Source organism: Narcine bancroftii, chromosome 12, assembly GCF_036971445.1.
Source record: "Narcine bancroftii isolate sNarBan1 chromosome 12, sNarBan1.hap1, whole genome shotgun sequence".
NCBI classification, from domain to species: Eukaryota; Metazoa; Chordata; class Chondrichthyes; order Torpediniformes; family Narcinidae; genus Narcine; species Narcine bancroftii.
The window spans coordinates 65,039,670-65,056,633 of NC_091480.1; the positions used below are offsets into that span (position 1 = coordinate 65,039,670).

General features: G+C 47.5%; 1 protein-coding gene across 7 annotated transcripts in view; it reads left to right on the forward strand.

The window, feature by feature from the left end:
• The window catches only part of LOC138747398 (transmembrane protein 198-like), a 58,203-nt gene that overhangs the window by 27,629 nt on the left and 13,610 nt on the right, over positions 1-16,964 (forward strand). For 5 of the 7 annotated variants that reach the window (XM_069906570.1, XM_069906568.1, XM_069906574.1 and 2 more), the window contains one exon: positions 15,641-15,872. In XM_069906570.1, the coding sequence (XP_069762671.1) occupies positions 15,716-15,872 (157 nt within the window). In that variant the 5' untranslated portion in view covers positions 15,641-15,715. Of the gene's footprint in view, positions 1-9,802; positions 9,827-15,100; positions 15,202-15,640; positions 15,873-16,964 lie in introns of those variants that run through there. The other 2 variants (XM_069906572.1, XM_069906573.1) reach the window with 2 other exon arrangements.

Sequence of the window (16,964 nt, forward strand, 5' to 3'; positions counted from 1 at the left end):
CATATCTGTGTGGGTTTTCTCTGGGGGCTCTGATTTCCACCCACCCTTCAAAACGTACCGGGGAGGGGAGGTGTAGGTCAGTTGGGTGTAATTGGACGGCACGGACTCGTGGACCAAAAGAGCCTGTTACCATGCTGTATATAAAATGTAAATTTCCTCACGGAATAATGAAACGGGAATTTGCAGTTCCCTGGGAAGGGCCTAGTACCAAGATTCAACAAGGATGGAGTTCTGCTGGCTTCATGCAGGCCAGAGAAGCCTTGCCATCACATCACGTGTCCTTCACTCGCCCCCGAAGCCTGATGAAGCTCATTCTGAACTGTGGCCCATGCTGCAATCAATAGAGCCAGGAGAGGTTTGAACGAGAGCAAAGAACAATCCACTGGAGGAAGTCAATGGGGCCGAGCAGCATCAGTGGGAGTAAAGGAATGGTCACTGTTTCGGGTTGGAAGTCTTCATCGAGAGTGCGGGGGGGCAACCCCTCCCACCCTGTCCTCATTATACCAACTAACTCCCATCGGTACACTCAGTCTCGATGAAGGGTTCTAGCCCGAAACATCAACCATTCTTTATCTCCCACTGATCCTACTCGCCCCGCTGTGTTTTACTCCAGATACCAGCGTCTGCAGTCTCCTGTGTGTCTCAAATTTCAAACTTTCCATTGAACTATATATCAGGGTTCCTTTCAATAAGTTTCAAAATACAAGACTCTGTAGATACCGTGACACCTTGATGAAGGGCTCAAGCTCGAAACACTGGTGATGTAACTTTATCTTTGCTCAATAAAGTTCACAGTTTGACCTGCTGAGTTTCTCCAGCGTCGTGTTTTTGCAAGTTTCAAAGTTCCACCCTATTCAAATTAGGTCATGGGAATGATGGGGATTGGTGGATGGAGAGGTGGGAGATTTGGTGGGTGGGGGGGGAATGAAGTGATAGAGGGGATGAAGGGAGACGGGGCACCATATTGTCCTGTACTGAACTGGACGAGCCTTCAGTGTTCCACTGCCTGAAGAGATTACCGGTGGATGAACGAGAAAGCGCATGAGGGGAAGTTGTATTTATGCAGGAGTGTCTGATGTTGGCTGCCTCAGAGAACGTGGAGAGGGTCTCTGCGAAGCTGAATCCGGTGAAGAGTGGCAGATGAGATGGCTGGAGAGAGAACGGATAAGAGCAGAGGGTAGCTCTTTGAAGAAGCCAGTGCAAGGGATCACTCTGACAACTGGGTGGGAGAAGTGTTTGGGTCAGGTGCTGTTCAGTGCTGCCCATTTTCACCAAGAGCAGAGTAAATCGCTGTTAGTGAAAGGCTTTGTTTGGGAAGAGGGATTGGAAGCAAAAGATATAGCTGGAGAAACTCAGCAGATCAAAATTTTTCATTTAAATCGAGGCGTACAGCGCCGTACAGGCTCTTTCAGCCCACGAGTCCGTGCTGCCAAATTACATCCCATTTACCTAAACCCCCCCCCAGTACATTTTGATCGGTGGGCGGAAACCGGAGCCCCCGGGGAAATCCCATGCAGACACAGGGAGATTGTACAAACTCCTTGCAGACAGCGTGGTATTTGAACCCCAGTCCCAATCGCTCTCATTGTAAAGGCATTGCGATAACCGCTACACCAACCACGCCACCCCCTAATGTACTTTATGTAGCAAAGATAAAGATACATCACTGACGTTTCGGGCTTGAGCCCTTCATCAAGGTGTGGACAAATTGTAGGCAGGTTCCCGAACAAAATGGTGGAGGAGGGGGCAGGGGTAGGTTGATGGATAAGGGAGGGAGGGCACAGGAGCAAACTGGGGAGAGGGGATGGTTCTGTGACTGGAGAAAGAAGGAGGTGGAGAGCTTCGCTGAGCACCTTTCACTCTGTCCACATCAATGACCAACCATTTCAATTCCTCATCCCACTCCCGCGCTGACGTGTCTGTCCATGGCCTTGTCTACTATCCCACCAAGACCACCCATAAATTGGAGGAACACCACCTACTATTCCGTCTGGGCACTCTCCAGCCAGACAGCATTAACATCGAGCTCTCCGGTTTCTGCTAGCCCACTCCATGCTCTCCCTCCCTTCCCCATCCCTCTGTCTCCTTTCCTCTAGCTCTCCACCCCTTCCCTCTCCAGTCACAGAACCATTCCCCCCCTCCCCCTGTTTGCTGCTGTCCCCTCCCTCCTTTCTCCACCTATTACCTCCTGTCCTGTGGGACTGTGCTCCTCCTCCTGCCCCTCCCTCCCTCCATTCTGTTCGGGCGCCTGCCGACAATTTGCTCACTCCTTGATGAAGGGGCTCAAGCCCGAAACATCAATTATGTATCTTTACCTTTGCTACATAAAGGGACTCTGTTCGACCTGCTAAGTTTCTCCAGCGTCGTGTTTTTACCACAACCATGGTGTCTGCAGATGTTCATGTTTTACTACTGGAGTTTGATGTTGGAGGTGACACCCAGAAGATTCCAGAGAGGCCGGATGGTATCCACATGTCAAACTAAAGCCACTGGGCGTTAGGTTGCGAATGACTGCCCTGCCACCAACCATCAAAACGCTGCTCGAATTTGTGACTCCAGATGTCTATTTTGGAACACTCTGAACAAAGACCTCCCAAAGGGGTCTATTTAGTTTGTTCCCATTGGCACCATCTAGAGGCCCGATTCCACTCCCTTTGGACCCTCAGACCAGTTGATAACATTATTTGAGCCACCTCGCTGGCCTCTGATAAATTCTTGACTAAGGTTAGTCTTTAAATGTAAATTTATATTTAGACGTACAGCACAGTAACAGGCCATTCCGGCCCATGAGTCAATTACACCCAATTGACCTACACCCCCGGTACGTTTCAAACCATGGGAAGAAACCGGACCCCCTGGGGAAAATCCACGCAGACAAACGTACAAACTCCTCACAGACACCGTGGGATTCGAACCCTAGTCGCTGGTGCTGTAATAGTGCCACTGTTGTCTGTGTTGTTTTTGAACAGTTCCACATGTTAAGAACTGGCTACCTTTTACTTTATTTTTCACAATTTAGAGACGCAACACGGTAACAGGCCCTTACGGCCCATACGCCCGTCCTGCCCAAATACACCCACGTGATCAATTAACACTCTTCGCCCCATACATCTCTGGAACGCGGGAGGAAAGCAGAATGCCCGAAGCAGACGCAGGAGGGGAGAACCTACAAAGTCCTTGTGGAAAGCGGCGGCTTAGATCCCAGGTCACTGGCGCTGCGATAGCAGCATGCTAACCATTCGCACTAACCCGGCAGCCAAGCCTTGCCTCTCTGTGGAGCTGAAAGAGGGGATCATTGTTGAGCTCCCCTCCCCCACACCGTCTACTCATCCCAACCACACTTCTGACTTTGGACACTATGTGAAGCCTTTGTTGAAGGAACTGTACTCCCTTTGTCTGAGCTGGCTCCAAACTAAGGCAACCAAGCACAATACTTTGTTCTGCAGACCCTTATAAATTTTGTCTTATTTATAGTCTTCGAAAGATCCTCCTGAATGAAGCAAGTGTTTCCTGAAACATTTTATTCCGCCCAGTACCTTCTGCTTGAAGTTAATAACAAAAATGCTGGAGGAACTCAGCAGGTTACGCAGCATCCATAAGAGGCAAAGATATTTAACAAACGTTTAGGGCTAGAGGCCTTCTTTTGGGCAGCAAGGTTAGTGTAGTGGTTAGGGCAACGCCTTTACAACGCCAGTGATTGGGACCAGGGTTTCGAATCCTCCGCTGTCTGTAAGGAGTTTGTACATTCTCCTGGTGTCTGTGTGGGTTTTCCCCGGGGGCTCCGGTTTCATCCCACCCTTCAAAATGTACTGAGGGTTGTAGGTCATTTGGGCATAATCGGGCAGTACGGACTCTTGCTGTATACCTATAACCATATATCAAATTACAGTACGGAAACAGGCCATCTCGGCCCCTCTAGTCCGCACCTAGGTCTAACTTAAATTCACATTCTGCCTGAGATAAGGTTGCAGGTGAAGTTTACCCATCCACATTGACGAGAATATTTGAAAGGGCAGAGTTCCCATTTGGGTTGCAGGCACTCGGGACTGGATCACGTGCAATTCCCTTCAGTTGTGACAATGCATTGGCCCTTGGCTTGAGCATAGCCTGACATGAAGGTCAAGTTCTTTGACTCTTGGGATCCCATCGCCAGTCACTGCTGGTGGCAAAGTTGGGACCTGCATCCAAATCCTGCCAACCAGAGGGCAGGTGGGCCACAGTGGGTTTACTTTCACTGAATCCAAAGCAGGTTTTTTACTTTCTTGAGTTCCTTTGTAAAGCCTTGGGAGATCAGAGAATACAAACACCTGCAGTGCTCTATCAAGTTAAAACAACGCTGGAGAAACTCAGCAGGTCAAACAGTGTCCTTTATGCAGCACAGATAAATATACATCACCGTTGTTTCGGGCTTGAGCCCTTCATCAAGGTTTCTCCATCTCGCTCCCTCTCCCTCTCTTCCCCACCCCCTTTCTCTTTCCCCCTCTTTCCCCCTCTCTCTCCCCCTCTCCCCTCCCCATCTTTCCCCCTCTCTGTCTCTCTCCCATCTCTCTTCCCCATCCCCCTCTTTCCCCTTTCTCCCCCTCTTCCCTTCCCTCCCCTTCCATCCCTGTCTTCCCCCTCTCTCTTCTCCGCTCCCCTCTCTTTCCCTCTCCCCCCTCCCCTTTCCCCCCTTTCTCTCTCCCCATCTCTCTTCCCTTCTCCCCATCTCTCTTCCCCCTCTCCCACTCTCTCTTCCTCCTCCCCCTCCTCTCTCCCTTGATGAAGGGGCTCAAGCCCGAAACATAGGGGACGTATCTTTACCTTTGCTACATAAACGACACTGTTTGACCTGCTGAGTTTCCCCAGTGTCGTGTTTTTTGCAACACTCATGGTGTCTGCAGACGTTCGTGTTTTACTTTGTGCTTCCCCAAGTAGTTAGGGCAACAGGGGTGACTCAGTTGGCGTAGCGATAACGCAACGCTGTTACAACACCAGCGATCGGGACCAGGGTTCAAATCCCTTGCTGTCTGCAAGGAGTTTGTATGTTCTCCACATGTCTATGTGGGTTTTTCCCGGGATGGGGGGGATGGGGGGTCCCGGTTTCCTCCCACTGCTCAAAATGTAGATCAATCAGGCAGCATGGGTTTGTGGGCCGAAAGGGCCTGTTACCGTGCTGTATGCCTAATTTTTAAAAAAAATTCTGGCTGCCTGAATCACTACGTCTCCTGTCCTCAGGCAGCTCAGCAACACTTGACCACCCCAAAAGACCAGACCGGGCAAAAGAAAATCTCCCAGTGCCTTGGTCTTTTGCATTGGGGGGATCATTAACTCTGCTTTCCGATGACCTCAGATCTTCTCATTTATACGTGCACAAGAGGATACTGTGAGAGGGACAAAAGATGCTCTACATCAGGGAGAAAGTGAGGGGGCCAGAAATCAGTGCCAGTTCCAAGTGGGTCACTCACACTGTGCCAAAGCAAAGCTTCGCACACTGAAAACTCTTACTCACTGCACTCAGCGAATATGTTTCACTCTTTGCTCCCCGATGTTCTTTCCTGATACAAGGCACTGATCCCATGCTGCGCTCCTAGCTTAGGGGCACCATTCCTTCTCTGAAAAACCACACCGAAATGCTGGAGGAACTCAGCCGGTCTTTTCAGCATCCATAAGAGACAAAGATATATTGCCGCCGTTTCGGGCCTGAGCCCTTCTTCAAGGAAAAAATAAAACCACAGGAAGTCTCAGAATTCAGACAGTGCTGGCTGGGGGAGGAGTGTGGACCAGGAAAAGGTGTTCATTGGATATGATCAGGGCTGAGGTAAGAATTGATCATGTTTGTGCGAAGGGAGAGACAGAGCTGGGGGAAGGTGATGGGGAAGAGATGAGGGGGGTGGGGCTTAACAAAAGAGAAGTCGATGTTAATGCCATCTGGTTGGAGGGTGCCCAGATGGAAGATGAGGTGTTGTTCCTCCGATTTGCAGGAGGTCTCGGTCTGGCAGTGCACGAGGCCATGGGTAGATATGTTGGCAATGGAATGGGGTGGAGCATTTAAATTGGTGGTCACTGGGAGATCCCCACTGTTGTGGAGGGCAGTGTCTTTGTGCCATTGTATGTGGGTGGAAAATTGAACCACCTTGAGGTAACCAAACAGCAATGAATTGTCGCTGCTAGAAATCTGAAATTAAAGGTGGAATGCAGGCAGCATCTGTGGAGAGAGATGCAACGAATGCTTCATATTACTGACCGTTGCCTAGGCCAAGTTAGAAAACCAATGCATTTGAAGTTGCAGAGTTGAAGGGGATGGGGGTGGTGGAGAGAATAGTGAGAAGGTCTGTGGTGTCCTTGACATTGAAGGAACTGCTTGGATATCAGCTGACCTCTTTCAGAAGACGTTAATTCAGTTGATATGATTTACCTGGAGCTTCCAGTTGCCTGTCCACAACCTCTCCACCTGTGGCCTCCAGTGAACTTGACAATTTCGGATAACCAACCTTGTGTCAGAACTGGTCAATTCTGATGAAAGATCACTGACTTACAACATTAGCTCCGATCCTCTTCCCCAACAAAGGGCCCAGGCCCAAAACGTCGGTTGCCCTTAACTTCCTCTAGATGTTGCGTGACCTGCTGAGTTTCTCCAGCATGTTTGTGGAGAAATGGTTTTGTGGGACATGTCACGATGCAGTTGAGAGTCAATCATGATGGGAAGACTTGAGGCTTGTGACTAGTGGTGAGCCTCAGGGATCGGTGCTGGGACTATTGTTGTTTGTCGTCTTTATCAATGATCTGGATGATAATGTGGTAAACTGAACTAGCACTTTTGCTGATGACACTAAAATTGGAGGCGTTGTTGACAGCGAAGCTAGGTTTTCAAAGCTTGTAGAGAAATCTGGATCAACTGGAAAAATGGGCTGAAAAATGGCAAATGGAGACAACTGTGAAGTATTGCATTTTGGAAGGACAAACCAAGAAAGGACATACATGGTAAACGGTAGGGCTCTGAGGAGTCCGGTAGAACTGAGGGATCTAGGAATACATAATTCCCTGAAAGTGGCATCACAGGTGGATAGGGTTGTAAAGAGAGTTTTTGATATATTGGACTTCATAAATCATTTAGTACAGAAGTTGAGATGTTATGTTAAAGTTGTATAAAACATTGATGAGGCCAAATTTGGAGTATTGTGTGCAGTTTTGGTCACTGAACTACAGGAAAGATATCAGAAAGAGTGCGGAGAAGATTTACTAGGATGTTGCCCGAAAGGTTAAACAGGTTAGGACTTTATTCCCTGGAGCGTAGAAGAATGAGGGGAGATTTGATAGAGATTTAAAATTATGAGGGGGATGGACAGAATAAATGTAGGTCGACTTTTTCCACTGAGGGGAGGTGAGATACAAACCAGAGGACATGGGTTAAGGGTGAAAGGGGAAATGTTTAGGGGGAACGTAAGGGGGAACTTCTTCACACAGAAAGTGGTGGGAGTGTGGAACGAGCTGTGAGCTGATTGCAGGATTAATTTTAACATTTAAGAAGAATTTGGACAGGTACATGGATGGGATGGGTGTGAAAGGCTATGAGCAGGGTGCAGTTCAGTGGGACGAGGCAGAATAATAGCTCAGCATAGACTAGAAGGGCCAAAGGGCCTGTTTCTGAGTAGTAATAAGTTTTGATCTCCAAGTCTCTGGAACAGGACTTGTACCTCCCCACACCCCCTCCCCTCCCCCCGCGCCCCCAGATCAGAGGTAAAAGTGTTCAGCACTGAGCCACATCAGATCCAAGTGCTCGGCCATTGTAAGAGCTGAAGTAGGGTTCTACTTGTTGTTCGGAGTTTTGTCTTAAATTCCATTTTGCACGCTTACATAAATTTAAATGTAATTTAAAAAAATGTAGACATACAGCACGGTACAGGCCATTTTGGCCCATGAGCCCGTGCCGCCCAATTTACCTATACCCCCCCCCCCGCCCCACCCCTGGTGCATTTCGGAGGGTGGGAAGAAACCAGAATCCCCGGGGAAAAGCGACGCAGACATGGGGAGAACACAGACAGCACGGGATTCGAACCTGGGTCATTGGTGCTGTAACAGCGTTGGGCTAACTGCTACCTTCAATGCTCAAGAGCTATTTGTTAATGTTCCTGTTTTTTTAATCACCACTGTCTCTGTCAATGTCAGTTACAGTTCAGTAGCAACTGATTATAGACTGAGGCCAAATGCATCTTGATCTTCAGTGTTTCATTCCATTTGTCTGGATTCTGTGACAGAATTGGCGGAATATTTTGGAGTGTCTATTTTCATGGACTGGTTCCCAACCTGTCATTGCGGGGCTGTTCCAGAAACTGCCTCACAGACAAATTTCCCATTGGTTGTTAATATATCAATGGTGTTCATTAAGGAATAAATCACAGATGCTGGAAATCTGATGAAAAACTAATGCTGGAAGCATTAAGCAGGTCAGGCAATAGATTCAAGATTCAATTTATTGTCATGTAATAAAAACAGTGCAATATTACACGGAATTTGTTTTCTTCTGCCGTCAGGCAGACAGATTCGCCATTGGCGGAAGTTGCCTGAAGCGCCTCTTACCAAGAGGTAAGAGGTTTGTGGCTTCACCTCCCGTGCTCCCGCAGCCACTCAGAGTCTGGTCCAAACCATTGGCAGCCCGAGCTCCAGATCTAAACCTTTGTCACGATCGGGGACTCTTCAGCGCCCTCGGCGCCCTCTCGCATCCCAGCTCCGACAACTGTAGAGAGAGAAATGGGATTCATATCTCAATGACTTGGTGTCGGGATGACAAGTTTCGCCGTGACTGTGGACATTGCAAGTTACGATGGTAAATGTCGGGACAAAGGTGAGGTTCAAAATTCCCAACAAGAAGCAAGGTTAATGGATCAAAGGATCAAGCCAGAGACACACTTTTATTTATTGATAGATAAATAACTGTCTAAGGGAAAGTAAATCAGACCTTGGGATAGAGGGGATATTTGGAAGAGAGAGGGTGTGCTCTCAGGGACGCCACACTGGAAGCTTCCAGTTCCAGTGAGAAGATTGGACGACACGGTTAGTCCAACGCTGTGACAGCGCCAGTGACTTGGGTTTGAATCCGGCGCTGTGTGTAAGGAGTTTGTACATTCTCCCCTTGCCTGCGTGGGCTTTCCCCCAGGGGCTCCGGTTTCCTCCCACTGTTCAAAAACATCCCGGGGTTGTAGGTCAATTGGGGTATTTGAGAGGCCACGGGCTCGTGGGCCAGAATCAGCTTCGACCATGTTGTAAATTTTTAAAAAAATTAACACAGAGATGTTCTTTAAAGAAAGAAGGAATCTATTGAATGAAAGATTAGCAAGCAAGCTTGAATGAATTTGTAGCCCAGCACATGGCATAACCTGCAGTCATCTGACATCACTTGATGGGCCCGTATGAAATATGTGGGCCTCAGTTTGTGTGGGCCTCAGTTTATGACTTGATGACAATGCCAAGTTTTTTGAACGAACAGAATTGCATACTTGGGAGGAATTACAATATTCATTTATCCTTTCTAATTAATCTCGGGCATTGCCCCAGTGAGACTCGTGCAGAATTCTCAATGGAAAATTCCTGCCGATCTGGTGGGACAGAGTCTCCTTTTGTACTGGCTGAATTCTTTCAGGCAAATGTAATGTGCTGTGTTGAAGCTTCTCCATTGTCAAGGCAATGTTAATTGAAGAAATTAACATTGAACAAATAGTCCTGAAGGTAACAAACTATGTACTTACTCTCTGATAAACTTACCATATATACTCATGTAATAGTTAAGTTTTGTGTACCAATTTTTCAGGTCAAATTTGGGGTGTGTTCACAGATCATACGTTTGACTGCGGTAAGTACCTGCGTCATTCAGGGCATCGGGAGCTCAGATAACCGGGACTGGGTGATATGTCCGCAGTTGGGGCATCAGGGGCCTGGATGGGTGGGAGGCCAGGGCCTAGGAGAGAGTCTGTGGCCGGGGCATCGGGAGCTCGGATAGGCAGGCAGTTGGAGAGAGTCTGTGGGCTCGGATGGAAGGCCAGATAGGAGAGAGTTTGTGGCTGTGGCGTCAGGAGCTTGGGTGGGCAAGCAGTTGGGGCCGAGGAGAGAGTCTGTGGCTGGGACATCGGGAGCTTGGATGGGTGGGCGGCCAGGGCCAAAAATAGGGGGATAACTTTTACATGGGTCATATGGAAAACACGAGATTTTTGGGCCAATAAAAGAGGGGGGAGGGGGGTCGACTAATAAATAAGTATATGTAGTACCAAAGGTTGTGGAGTAAAATGGATGCAGTGAAAGTGATGCTGAAATGTTCAAAGTTGAGAAAGTTGGATATGTGGAAGCTGGGTGCCAGCAATGCTCAGCTGAGTGTTTTCAGGAGGGGATGCATGGACTTCATATCTCAAATGTTCAGGCACCTTGCAGGTAAATATCCTCACAGTGGGCTACGCATGTTTTCTTGGCTTCTCACCACTTGGCCGGACTTAGAATGCTCCTGTGAAAGACCCTGGAGGTAAAAACACAAGGCTGGAGAAACTCAGCAGGTCAAACTGTGTACTTTATAGAGCAAAGAGAAAGAAAATACATAACCAACATTTTGGGTTTAAACCCTTCATCAAGATATGAGCTCAAGTATCTAGAGTGGGATTTGAATTCATGATCTCAATGAGTCATCGATTCATATTGCACGGAAGCAAGAGCTTTGGCCCATTACATCCATGCCAACCACACTGGCAACAAATCTTTTTCAAAAGCTTTTCAAGCTGAACACAAAGATCATTTCAGATTTGCTGCATCACATAGGAAGTTAAATTAACTTTGATTGAATTCAGCCTGTTTAATCGCATCGTGACGCTGACATATTGTGTCAGTTCAACTGACCTAAAAATGTTTAGCCTCTGATTTTCATTTGTACTCAGCATCTGATGCCTCTCATGTCAGTGTCCAACAATAGTCGGCCAGCATTGATGGATTCTAATTTCCCCAATACCGCTTTTCCATGGTCACAATGTCCATAGACACACAGACCTTTGGCCTGCAATGTTGTGCTGACCTATATACTCTTACCAAAAAGAAAATACGAAACCTTTGTGACCTTATAACCCTCTATTTTTCTTCCATCCATGTGCTTGTTTAAGAGTCTCTTAATGCCCCGATGTTCCAGTCTCCACCACCACCCCCGACACAGCATTCCAGGCTCCCACAACTCTCTGTGTAAAAAAAAAACTTCCCCCTGATGTCTCCCCTAAATTTCCCTCCCTTCACTTTGTACAGATATCCCCTGGTGTTTGCTACTCCCGCCCTGGGAAAAAGACACTGGCCTCTCAGAATCTTGGAGACCTCTCATCCCTTTTACCCAAAGAGAAAAGCCCCAGCTCTGCTAACTTTGCCTCATAACACTTATTTTTCAATCCTGGTGAAACCTTTCACCATGTTCATCACTGACGGCACCAAGATCAGCCGGGAAGACGTCCAAAAGTGGATGCAGAAAATTAATTTTCAATGACATGTTGCACCTCATGGTTTTGTCTGCTTGAAGTCAACTTAAAATAAGACAGTGAAACCTTTCACCATGTTCATCACTGACGGCACCAAGATCAGCCGGGAAGACGTCCAAAAGTGGATGCAGAAAATTAATTTTCAATGACATGTTGCACCTCATGGTTTTGTCTGCTTGAAGTCAACTTAAAATAAGACAGGAAATCACCAAAATAGGTTATATCTAAAAAATAGTACGTGATAGGAAAATTTTAAGGTGATTTTCGTGATCAGCAGCCCAAAATCCATAAAATACAACGAAAGTGTTCAGGAAGCAAAATCTTCATTGGCCAGTGCCATCAATTAAACACAACCTATTTCAGTTCCCCCTTGCGTCCCCATCAACAGCCTCCCTCCAATTCTCTCCCCATCGCCCATACCAGCGCATGCTTGGTGCTTGAGAGGAAACCGAAGCGCCCGGGAGAAACCCCACACAGTCACAGGGTGAGCATGTGGACTCCTCACAGGCACCGACTGCTGCATCGCAGTCCCGCAGGCACGGGGCACGATGGGCAGCACGTTGAGGCCACCTCCAAAAGGAGAACACTCTGAGCGTTTGGGGAATTTTTGCCACTTGCCACTCTCCGAGGGCAATTCTGTACACGGGACACAGAAGCACCTTTGCCTCTCTTGTACTTTGGGCAATTGTGGTGACAGTTGATGAAGGAAAATCTTTTTTTTAAGATGTTATTTACAACATGGTAGAAGCCGATTCTGGCCATTGAATCTTGTGCCACCCAATTACACCCAATTAACCGACCAACCCCCAGTACATTTTGAACGGTGGAAGGAAACTGGGGAGAATGTACAAACTCCTTACAGACAGCGCCAGGTTCGAAACCCGGTCGGTGGCGCTGCAATATCGTCGCACTAACTGCTACACTAACTGTACCATTTCATGGCAAAATAGAAAATTCTCCTTCAGAGCATTGATGTTGGGTATTACTTTTGAATTGCTTTGTTCCTTTTACCTATTAAAATGGATAGGTGTCAGCTGAACTTTCAATCCATTTTCTGCGCCTGATCTGGTCACAATCCAACATAGATGTAGACACTTGTACCCAGCATCTAATAGCCTGTATATGCCTGAGATTGTCTGATCTCAGAAGCTAAGCAGGCTCAGGCCTGGTCAGTACTTGGAGGGGAGACCGCCTGGGAACACTAGGTTTCTGTGAGGGATGCTGGACAAAGTGGTGACTCTCTGTCTCTCTGTCTGCCTTATGGTGGACGAACATTAAAGAATTTCATGTATATTACATTCTGAATGTTCCAATAATGAAACCTTTACCTTCACCTTGGAATTAAATGAGGATCAGTACAAGGGACAGAAAAGCTATTGTTCTCTGAGGTGGGAGTGCACTTACTGCCTGCATGCACCTTGTGCGTGCACAGCACCTGATCCAGATCTTGACCTTGCTGGGCTAAAAGGGTCCTGGATCAATGCAGGCCAACCTCAAGGATGCATGCTTAGCCCACTGCTCTATTCACTTTACACCTGCGACTGTGTGGGTCGGCACAATTCCAATGCTCTCTACAAATTTGCCATAGGTTGTCGGCAGAATCACAGATGGCAATGAAGAAACGTACAGGAGGGAGATAGATCAGCTGGTTGAGTGGTGTCACAGCAACAACCTTGTGCTCAACATCAGCAAAACTAAGGAGATGATTGTGGACTTCAAGAGGAAGTCAGGGGAACTAGGACCATCATCGGATATTTTGCTCCCATTCAGTGAATGATTTCAGATTTCAGATTTATTGCCGAGTACATACATGACATCACATTCAACCCTGAGATTCTTTTCCTGTGGACGAGGCAGAATTACCACTAATTGATAGTGCAAAAATAATTGCAAACAGCGTGAACATATAAACAATCAAAAGAACTGTAAACAGTTAACAAATGTAAACAAACTGACTGTGCAATACAGAGATAGCAGAGAAAAATCAAGAAAGTGCACAGAGTCCTTAAATGAGTCCCTGATGGAGTTTGTCGTTGAGGAGTCTGATGGTGGAGGGGGAGCAGATCTTCCTAAACCTGGTGGGGAAAGTCTGGTGAAACCTTCACCTCTTTCCTGATGACAGCAGCGAGAACAGAGCGTGTGCTGAGTGGTGTGGATCCTTGATGATTGCTGCTGCTCTCCGATGGCAGCGTTCCCCATAGATGTTCTCGATGGTGGGGAGGGTTTTGCCTGTGATGTCCTGGGCAAAGGAGATGAATTGTAATTAATTTTTTTTTCATTAACCCATTCAGAACATGGGTGACCCTCTGGCACCATGTTTTATTAGTTGGTGAAATGAAAAAGTCCAAGAATTTGTGATCCTTTTCTCTGGAGCTTGTCAGCTAATTTCTTGTGTTGGAAGTATTGCTATTGGAAGGGCTTTAGGAACAGTGTGAACAGTAGAAGCAATCTTTGTGTGGGGATATTTCACTGGAATAAAACCAACCAGCCCTGTCTCAAAGAAGACAACACAGCACAGAAACCTGTGCATGATGGAGTTTTAAGTGGAACAGCCACTACACTGGGGCGATCCCACTCTCTCGGCAGAAGAGACCTTGATCCAGTGGCACAGACAACCGTTATGGCTGGAGATCTCTCTTGCTGCAGTGGATGACCAGGACGTCTTAGTGTCTTGTCATGCACTTAGTGCTCCACAGCACCTGCTGGGCCTGCCTTCTTCACCATTGGACCATTAATCAGTCTCTTCTGCACAACCTGCCAGGACCAGACCACACGCTGGGAGAGACAGATCCCCTGCCTCATCGAGGGTCGAAGACCCGTTAGTTACCCTCACCTGATTTAGCTCGTCTGCTGAGATAGTTTACTGGGGTGTGGCCACTGTCATCCTACAGCGACTTGGAGCCAAAGGTGAGAGATAAATATCAGGTGGGGACCAAAAGGTGGACAATCTGCCCAAAAAGCCCCCCCCCCACCAGAGATGCTACCCCTCCCTAGATACACCATACACCCCATAAATAAATATTGTTTCATGAATATGAGAGTCTCGGAGGGTCAGTGTGAGCAGTTCCTTTGGTCGTTCAGCATCCTCACTGCCCGTGGGAAGAAGCTGTTCCTTAGCCTGGTGGTGCTGGCTCTGATCCTCCTGGATCTCTTTCCTGATGGGAGCAGCTGAAAGATGGCTGAGGGTGTCAAGAGTTGGGAATCAGAAAGGAAATCTTCTGCTTTCAAGGTTGAAAAGCTGAATGCACATCCTGTTCCAGAAACCGTGGCATTAACGTGATCATTTGGATATTCCATTGACCGCTCAATAGTGCATCAGGGAAATTTAGGGGTTGTTCTTCTCAGTGCTTTTTGAGTTATTGTTTTGTTTAAACTGTGAAGGTTGCTCTGGGAAGTTCATGCTGTCAAATTGTTTTTTCTTCTGCTTTGCTGACAGTTTCAGACACGTCATTGATGAGCTCGGTAATTTATTACATCCTGAATAGAAAAACACAATACGCCTTGCTTCAATTATTTGGTGAAGCTCCATCTGGAATATTGTGCACAGATCTGGTCTCCCCATATACAGACTGTGCAATGGAAAGAGTGGAGTGGGGATTTGTCAGTTTGACTCCCAGCATGGGGAGTGGGGTATGAGGAGAGATTAAGCAGAGTAGAGCAACTTTCTGTCAAGTTTCAAACAATGGGCGGTGATTTTATTGAAACATGGGGAAGCGTGTTGTTCGACATGGTGAGCGTAGGAGGCGGCACGGTTGTGGCGGCAAGGGCAACACTGTTCTGGCGCCAGGGACCGGGACCCGAATCCCGCGTGGTCTGTACATTCTCCCCATGTCTGCGTGGGCTTTCCCCTGGGGGGAGGCTCCGGTTTCCACCTGCGAAATGTACCGGGGGTTGGAGGGATTAATGGGATGCGCGGCACGGGCTCGTGGTCCGAAATGGCCTGTTACCGTGCTGTGTGTCCAAATTTAAAAAAAAATAAAATTTGGCTTCACCCTGACAATGGTATTCCAGCGCCTGCATCTCCCTCTTGACCTAATTCTGTTTATGCTTCGTTTCTGCTCGGGCAATGCTCATGTCAACTTTGCCTTATGTATGTAACATTTTTAATGCATTGTTCATTTGACAATCAAAGGGACTTTGAACCTTCTGTTTGTGTCCTTCTCTGGCAGAACGTGCGGTGTTCTATTTGAATGGACACATTCCTCTAATTCGCTTGTTCCTTCTCCTGTGGACTTTGGTCAGCCATGACAGCGACACCGTTTGACTTTAACCCAGTGGATACGGGCCAGGAGGCCATCGATGGGAACCACTGTAACCTGGCGATGGAAAGAGAATACCAACTCGTTCCGTCCATTATTTGTGCCATGTGCTGCATTTTTGGGGTTATCTATTGCTTCTTTGGTAAGTGAAGTATTCACAGACTTGAGTGGGATATCTGCAAGGTAACACATTTCAAAACTGATTTGTCCTGGCAGTGTGCAATGACCGAAATTCCAAACGTATTGATAGATCCATTCAATTGGCATGTCGGTTGAAATGCAAGTCCATTTTCCCTTGTTCTGTTATACTTCTTAAATTGTATGCAGTTTTCTTTTACAGAATTCAAACAAAATTCTTTGGAGGTTAAAACTAGTCTTTCTCCCTGGAAAAAAGGAGTGGCTGCCTTGTGGGGATATGTAGAGAGGCTTGGGGGTTGAACTGAATCACAAGATCTAGGAGCAGAAGTCGGCCCATTGGCCCATCGAGTCTGCCTCACCATCTCATCATGAGCTGATCCACCCTCTCACCCAGTCCCACTCCTCGTGACCCTCGATGCCCTGACTAATCAAATGCCTGTCAATCTCTACCTTAAATACACCCAACAACTGTGCTTCCACAGTTGCCTGTGGCAACAAGTTCCACAGACTCATGACCCTCTGACTAAAGAAATGTTTCCACGTCTCTGTTGTAAATTGATGCCTTTTTTATCCTGAAGTTGGACCCTTTTGGCCTAGACTCCCCGACCGTGGGAAACGTCCTCACCACATCTACTCTGTTCAGGTCTTTCAGCATTCCAAATGTCTCTATGAGGTCCCCCTCTCCCTTCAGTACTCCCAACGAGTCCAGTCCAATGCTTAGAGGGTATCATTTGTTTGAGAGATTGAGGCAGTGCCTGCAAATGGATGGACCATGAGATGAAGTGAGAAGGATGCAGATAAGTTTCCCATGCAGCACAGAGGCACAACAGGTTCAACCAGTGTCTCACACTTCCAGAGTCCTGACTTCAATCCTGACCTCCGATGCTGTCTGTGTGGAGTTCGCATGTTCTCCCCATGACCTCGTAGGTTTCCCCCCCCGCCCTCCGGGCGGTCCGGTTTCCTCCCACATCCAAAAGACTTGCAGGTCGGTTGGATAATCAGTCACTGTATGATGCCCCTAGTGTGCAGGTGAGAAGTAGAATCTAGGGAGAAGTGGATGGGAATGTGAGGGAGAATGGGATTAGTGTAGGTTCAT